The sequence below is a fragment of the Oncorhynchus nerka genome, linkage group LG20 (assembly GCF_034236695.1).
Source record: "Oncorhynchus nerka isolate Pitt River linkage group LG20, Oner_Uvic_2.0, whole genome shotgun sequence".
NCBI classification, from domain to species: Eukaryota; Metazoa; Chordata; class Actinopteri; order Salmoniformes; family Salmonidae; genus Oncorhynchus; species Oncorhynchus nerka.
Window position 1 is genome coordinate 2,830,868 of NC_088415.1, and position 8,330 is coordinate 2,839,197.

The 8,330-nt window shown below is 42.4% G+C and overlaps 1 protein-coding gene across 1 annotated transcript; it reads right to left on the minus strand.

Annotated features, from left to right (window-relative positions):
• Positions 1–1,948: 1,948 nt before the first annotated feature.
• On the minus strand, positions 1,949–7,511 carry LOC115127590 (transcription factor Sox-18-like). The gene is made up of 2 exons (XM_029657197.2): positions 6,843–7,511; positions 1,949–6,177 (listed from the first exon to the last, which is right to left on the minus strand). The coding sequence occupies exons 1-2, from the start codon at positions 7,246–7,248 to the stop codon at positions 5,021–5,023; spliced, it is 1,563 nt and encodes a 520-aa protein (XP_029513057.2). The 5' UTR covers positions 7,249–7,511; the 3' UTR covers positions 1,949–5,020.
• Positions 7,512–8,330: the final 819 nt, after the last annotated feature.

Below are 8,330 nucleotides of genomic sequence, written 5' to 3' on the forward strand. Positions count from 1 at the left end.
CTAAAACACACACACACACACACACACACACACACACACACACCCACACACACACACACACCCACACACAGACACACACAGACACACACACATACACACACACACAGACACACACACACACACACACACACACACACACCCACACACACACACACACACACACACACACACACACACACACACACACACACACACACACACACACACACACACACACACACACACACACACACACACACACACACACCAAGGTATCATTGCTACAGCTAAAGTTGGCTAATTTCCAAATGGGGAAAGAGAATCAAACAAACTGGCTGTTCATTGTTATGGTTTCCACTGGTGCTGATTGGCCGAGGGTGAAGTGGTGTTTGGATATATAAAAAAAACACCTCTTCCCTTCAACATCCTTCCTACACGCATACACACACACACACACACACACACAGACACACACACACACACACACACACACGCATACACACACACACAGACACACACACGCATACACACACACACAGACACACACACGCATACACACACACACACACAGACACACACACGCATACACACACACACAGACACACACACAGACACACACACACACACACACACAGACACACTAACTTCCTGTTCTTCCGCAGGAGTTTCCTGGTCGTTCACATTCCAGCTACTTTTTTACATGTAATTGATTAAACTTCATGCTGTGGACTGTGTCCTGCGCTGGACCTACCCGCCATTTCACAACGACCCACCACAGTAAACTACTGTTACCATACACCCTATGAGGACAACACACACACACACTTTCCCAGTATGTTGCGATGCACATGCGGGCATACGTGCCAACATTAGAATCATTTTAAAAGGAGACACATGTCAACAGTTAGATCCTCATAGGGGATTTTAGAAATCAACATCTCTTTTTCTCTAATCCAAATGTTAATTGTGTGTTCTGGAAACAATAATTTTAAAATAAAAGAAGCTATTTCTCTCAGATCCACTTTTCTTCTCTCCTTGCGTTGAGAGCCGCGAGGCGAGGGGCGAGAAACTGTCTGCCTCCCAAATGCCATCCTTTTTCCCCTGGGCCTATAACTCTGGTCAAAAGTAGTGCACTAAATAGGAAATAGAATGTCATTTGGGACTTACATTTTTGCATTCTGTTGTTTCTTTCTTGCAAAAAAAAAAAAAATGTTTTTCTTTCAGTCAGCGGTTTAAGCGAATAATGGGTTTGTAAGCCAAACTAATTTAGTGGTGATCAGAACTCCACCAGGATGGATTCAGACAGTCAGTCGACTTTAAGTTTACACACGGGTCTTTCTCTTTCATTCGATGGAAAAGGCCATAGATTTACATAGTATTGACATAACACATTGTGGAAACAACGTCAAACTTTACAACCAGGAACTGAGACTGGAAGAAGCAGAAATGACGTCAAACTTTACAACCAGGAACTGAGACTGGAAGAAGCAGAAATGACGTCAAACTTTACAACCAGGAACTGAGACTGGAAGAAGCAGAAATGTTTTAAAAAAAAAATAAGATTCAAAATTGTTGAAGAGAAAACAAAGTTTAGAGAATAATTTCTATAACAAACAAAGTTTAGAGAATAATTTCTATAACAAACAAAGTTTAGAGAATAATTTCTATAACAAACAAAGTTTAGAGAATAATTTCTATAACAAACAAAGTTTAGAGAATAATTTCTATAACAAACAAAGTTTAGAGAATAATTTCTATAACAAACAAAGTTTAGAGAATAATTTCTATAACAAACAAAGTTTAGAGAATAATTTCTATAACAAACAAAGTTTAGAGAATAATTTCTATAACAAACAAAGTTTAGAGAATAATTTCTATAACAAACAAAGTTTAGAGAATAATTTCTATAACAAACAAAGCAGCCAATATCAAATCTTAAACTAAGTGAAAGGAAGTATAAAACCATTCATTCTAGAAATAACTTCATTTTATTATGTAAAATATTTTTTAAAGCAACATAATTCATTTAAAAATGCCCTTTTCAATAAAAACAACAACAACTGAAGTATAAAATGTTTTTTTTTTTTAAATAATCCCAAGTCACAGTATTGTTATAATTACAATGACATACTGTATGAAATAATGCATTTTATTTTGACTTTTGGTATTTCATTGCAGAGAGATGGTGTAGTTTGTTTTATTCCAAACTTTGCTTTTTGTTCAAAGATAATTATTATATTATAATTATTACCAAAAGGACATGATTTATGACCTGCTCAACATGGTCTTGACAGGGGCATTCTGGGAAACAAACAACAACAAACCCTTTTTGGTACAAAGGCTATATGTCATTCATTTAAAAGTCCTTCAATTGATTCCCTAATCCCAGATTGCCCTTTCATGTGTGGTGACTGAAATTAAAATATGATTCATTTGATTATTCAACTGTTTGATGTAAATAGAAAAAGTACAACTTTGTTCAAAATAAACTCCTAACTACTACTGCAGACCTGGTACAGTCACATGGCCTTGATATCTTCATCTGCAAACTATATAGTCCCATTTAAAAACGGTTTCATTACAACGTTTGGTCACACTTTATCTGGACAGACGGTCTACAGATGGTCTATGGATACAGATGGTCTATAGATGGTCTACAGATACAGATGGTCTATAGATGGTCTACAGATGGTCTACAGATACAGATGGTCTATAGATGGTCTACAGATGGTCTACAGATACAGATGGTCTATAGATGGTCTACAGATGGTCTACAGATACAGATGGTCTATAGATGGTCTATAGATGGTCTACAGATACAGATGGTCTATATATACAGATTGTCTACAGATGGTCTACAGATACAGATGGTCTATAGATACAGATGGTCTACAGATGGTATATAGATGGTCTATAGATACAGATCCTCTATAGATGGTCTACAGATACAGATGATCTATAGATACAGATGGTCTACAGATGGTCTACAGATACAGATGGTCTATAGATACAGATGGTCTACAGATGGTCTATAGATGGTCTATAGATGGTCTACAGATGGTCTATAGATACAGATGGTATACAGATACAGATGGTCTATAGATGGTCTACAGATGGTCTATAGATACAGATGGTCTACAGATGGCCTACAGATGGTCTATAGATGGTCTACAGATGGTCTATAGATGGTCTATAGATACAGATGGTCTACAGATACAGATGGTCTATAGATGGTCTACAGATGGTCTATAGATACAGATGGTCTACAGATGGCCTACATATGGTCTACAGATGGTGTACAGATGGTCTATAGATGGTCTACAGATGGTCTATAGATACAGATGGTCTACTGTTAGTCTATAGATACAGATGGTATACAGATAGTCTATAGATACAGATGGTCTATAGATACAGACGGTATACAGATGGTCTATAGATACAGATGGTATACAGATAGTCTATAGATACAGATGGTCTACAGATACAGACGGTATACAGATGGTCTATAGATACAGATGGTCTACAGATGGTCTATAGATGGTCTACAGATACAGATGGTCTATAGATACAGATGGTCTATAGATACAGATGGTCTATAGATGGTCTACAGATACAGATAGTCTACCCATACAGATGGTCTACAGATAGTCTATAGATAGAGATAGTCTATAGATACAGATGGTCTATAGATACAGATGGTCTATAGATACAGATCCTCTATAGATGGTCTACAGATGGTCTATAGATGGTCTGTAGATGGTATACAGATGGTCTATAGATATGGATCCTCTACAGATGGTCTATAGATGGTCTGTAGATGGTATACAGATGGTCTATAGATATAGATCCTCTACAGATGGTCTATAGATGGTCTATATATGGTCTATAGATGGTCTGTAGATGGTATACAGATGGTCTATAGATACAGATCCTCTATAGATGGTCTACAGATACAGATGGTCTATAGATACAGACGGTCTATAGATGGTCTACAGATGTTCTATAGATGGTCTATAGACGGTCATACTATCAACAAACTATCTGTTGCTGAGCAACTGCTTGCTAAGGTTTCAGTTAGGTTTAGAATAAAGGTACGGGTTAAGGTCAGGGTTAGGATAAAGGTTAGGGTTAAGGTCAGGGTTAGGATAAGGGTTAGGGTTAAGGTTAGGATAAGCGTTAGGGTTAAGGTTAAGGTTTGGGTTAGGATAAGGGTTAGGGTTAAGGTTAGGATAAGGGTTAGGGTTAAGGTTAGGATAAGGGTTAGGGTTAAGGTTAGGATAAGGGTTAGGGTTAAGGTTAGGGTTAGGATAAGGGTTAGGGTTAAGGTTAGGGTTAGGATAAGGGTTAGGGTTAGGATAAGGGTTAGGGTTAGGATAAGGGTTAGGGTTAAGGTTAGGGTTAGGATAAGGGTTAAGGTTAGGATAAGGGTTAGGGATAGTAGACAGTTAGTTGAAATGTTTCTGATAGCTTGTAAATGGTCTGAAGAAGCATCTCAAGATGGATTGTCAAGAGAATGTGTTACCCAAAGGGATATACCCTAGTGGTCTTCCTATGCACATGTTTTTGACCCAGTGCAAATAATTCAACACAAATAACACAATCAACAGGAAACAGGAAGTGTATAACAATGGCTATAATAAAAACGAGCAGTTTTGTCATTATAAATGTTCTGCCTGTCTGGGCATGTAAGTAGAAGAGCTCAGTATTCTTTAGTGGTCTGCAGTAGTCTGTTTGCAGACTATAAAACAATCTTAGGCTGAAAGTCATCAAGTCCTCCTCTGTAGACCTGTGTCAAATACTTCAAAGTCCAATTCTTTCAAATACTTGAACGTTTTTGTTTGCTTGTTGTTGAGGTGTGCTTGCCGAAGTTGAGTGTTTTGCACGTCTGTTACTATTTCGTAGTGCAAACTACATCATTCAAGAATTAAAAGTGTGTATATTTTTGTTAACATACCGTTGAGCCACAGGTCTGGTAGGCTGTACTGGACTATTCCAGACTACAGCGAACATCTGAACACTACGTCAGTCTAAGACCAGGAGTCTAGCCAGTGATAGAGGTACTGTAGTAGACAACACTACTAGCATCAGACAGAAGTGAAATTAGAGGACTGTTCTGGCTCTCCTCACAGGCGACGGGGCTCCTCCTCAAGGCTACAGCTCCACCCCCGTACCGTTCCAAAGAATTAGAAACAGGGATGAGAGTACCCCCACGTTCCTCCGTCCGAGTTCGGCTGGCGCTGAGGTACTGGTCAAACTCATGTCGATCCACTTCTGTCCAGAACTCTGTTGACGTAGGACCTAAGGAACCATGGCCTGGCTGGTCCCGTATAGAGTCCAGGGACTGGGGGGCTAAGGGGTTGGATGTAGGGGACAGGGTTAAGGACTCAGGTGGGGGAGAGAGCTGCCCCAGGTGAGAGGTGAAGTGGGATGACTGGTTGGTGTCTGATCCAGAGCTACTATACAGGTAACTATAGTAACCAGAGGACACAGAGGAACTACTGATAGAAAGATGAGGTTTGACTTGCTCAGACAGGCTTATAGAGGAGCCCTGGGGGTTAGAGTACAGACTGGGAGAGTTCGTAGGCTCTGGAGCCAGGTTGAGGCCCTTCTCCTGGGGACGACGACAGAGCAAGGCGCCCCTCTGGCTAAGATGATGATCATGACCACTATGCCCCTGACTATGACCCTGACTCTGACTAAAAGAACGGGGGTGATTACTGTGAGGGTTGTGAGGGTTGTGGTGATGGTGTTTGTTATAATGATGGTAGTTACTCCAAGCGCCATGCGGGCCCGTGTCCTCCTGCATGTGAGGGGGAAAGAACACCCCTCCGTCCCCTCCTGTCTCCTCCATCACATCCAGGGGGGACATCTCCGGTGTGGGAAGGCCGTAGCTCTCCAGGTCCCCTGAGTGAAGGTCCCTAAAGTGGACGAGAGGAGGCAAGAGGTGGTGATGGGGGTGATGGTGGCCTGGATGTACATAACTATCCTGTGGGTGTCCATAGACCTCCCCTGTCTCTCCCTGGGCTAGGCTGTGGAGCAGTAGCCCCGGTTCCACCCGTTTGAGCTTTTTGGCCTGTTTCTTGCGACGGGGGCGGTACTTGTAGTTGGGGTGGTCCGTCAGGTGTTGGAGTCGGAGTCTCTCGGCCTCCTCAACGAAGGGACGCTTGTCCAGAGTAGTCAGGGCCTTCCACGACTGACCTAAAGATAATAATACATTGTTATTAACATTAGCATCATTAGCAGCAGTAGCATCATTAGCAGCAGTAGCATCATTAGCAGCAGTAGCATCATTAGCAGCAGTAGCATCATTAGCAGCAGTAGCATCATTAGCAGCAGTAGCATCATTAGCATCATTAGCAGCCGTAGCACTTTCAGCATCATCATCATCATCAAACATTTTGCTGTAATCAGTTTACATCCAAATGGAATCTGTGCAGCTCTAAACACATTCAGTATGATGTAGCTACTAAGTGATGTGTTTTCAGAATAAAAGTCTAACTGTCTACTTCCTTACTGTCTGGAAATAAAACAGGCAGCTTTACATTACGTACTAAGCATTACTGAACACATTAAACATTGAAACAATCCAACATGTGGTTTAAAAGCTGATAAATCACATTTTGGCATATGACTTGAATACGATATTGTACAGACAGTGATTAAAGGCATACCAACAAGTGGAGTTGATTTAACTGATTGATTGTGGTTCGTGACATGGCAAAAACATTTATCCTTTAAGTCAAATAACAAAGCATTCTTTCTAAAGCTGAATAAATGACACAATACACCCTGAAGACACCACAGGAAAACATTTTCTAAAAGATTTCCATAAATCACTGTAAATAGAGTGTGTCAAATCTTACCCAGCATCTTGCTGAGGACAGCATTGTGGAGGTCTGGGTTCTGAACTGCCAGTTGTTTCCTCTCGTCTTTAGCCCACACCATGAAGGCATTCATGGGCCGACGGATCCTCGACTCACCCCCTGGCTTCCCTTCACCGCTACCCAAGGAAGGTGCTCCTGGGTGGGTCGAGTCAGGACTACCTGCCCCTGTCCATGTTCCACTCCCTGGGGCTCCTGTACCGGCCTCTTTACGGGACCCAGTGGGGCCACAGTCTCCAGATCCTTCAGAGAGGGGGGTCTGGTCGAAGGGTCTTAGCCCACGATCAGGACCCGGGCTGGGGGAAGACACCCATGGACGCTGACCGGCTCCATCCTGGCCTGGCAGAGAACTGGCCTCACAACAGAAACTAGACTCAGATATATCCATACCAGCTAGACAAAATCCTAGTTAGTAGTTTAGTAGTCCAATTGATGTTGTTGTTCGGTAACCTTTTATACAGTAGCAAAAACAACGAGTTTATAATCTCAAAGGTCCCATGACTCTCTCTGTCTCTCTCTCTGTCTCTGTCTCTCTCCCTCTCTCTCTCTCTCTCTCTCTCTTCTCTTCTCTTTTCTCTCTCTCTGTTTTCCAGAACTCGTTGTTGGTGTGTCCAGTCTGTTTCTCCTCTGTTATTCCAGAGCTTCAGAGTTTGAAAGTTGTGGTGAGGCTTGATAAACCCGTTGTGTAAATATATACCCGGTATAGACCAATCAGACGCCAGGGAAACTAGCGAGGTGAGCAGGAGGGGGTCGGCTGTGGGAGAGTCTCCCTCCCTGCCTCCCCCTTCCTCCTCCTTTGTCTCCCTCCCTGCCTCCACCTCCCTGTCTACCCCCATTTTCCCCCTCCTTTCCTCCCCCTCCCTGCCCCCCCCTTTCTACCCCCTGCCTTCCCCTTCCCTCCCACCTCCTTTCCTCCCCCTTTCCTCCCTCCTCCCCCTTTCTATCCCTCTCCCCGACGCCCCCCTTTCCTCCACTCCCCCCCCCCCGCCCTCCCCTCCCACACAGAGACATGTAATCTGAGAGGCCCATTGTTTCTGCTCACACACATAGAGAAAGACACACAACCTTGACCAGCCACTCTGTGTGTCTGGTCTCTATTCAGCCCCCTTACAGCTAGAGCTGTGGTGAAAGGAGACCAAAGCCATGCTGCAATGTATCCTCTTAAGGGACCTCTTAAGGATGTCCCACCCGGGGGATGGTTGAGCTAATGTGCACTAATGCGATTAGCATGATGTTGTAAGTAACAAGACAATTTCCCTGGACATAGACATATCTGATATGGGCAGAAACTTTAAATTCTTGTTAATCTAACTGCACTGTCCAATTTACAGTAGCTATTACTGTAAAATAATACCATGCTATTGTTTGAGGAGAGTTCACAGTTTTGAACATGAAAAGTTATTAATAAACCAATTAGGCACATTTGATACAACATTTTGAACATACATGCAATGGTTCATTGGATCAGTC

Excerpts from the sequence above, each read along its gene's own strand:
- LOC115127590 (XM_029657197.2), bottom strand. The coding sequence starts at position 7,248 with ATGGATATATCTGAGTCTAGTTTCTGTTGTGAGGCCAGTTCTCTGCCA. Across the intron at positions 6,178-6,842 it reads TGTCCTCAGCAAGATGCTGG|GTCAGTCGTGGAAGGCCCTG; the intron begins GTAAGATTTGAC and ends TATTATCTTTAG.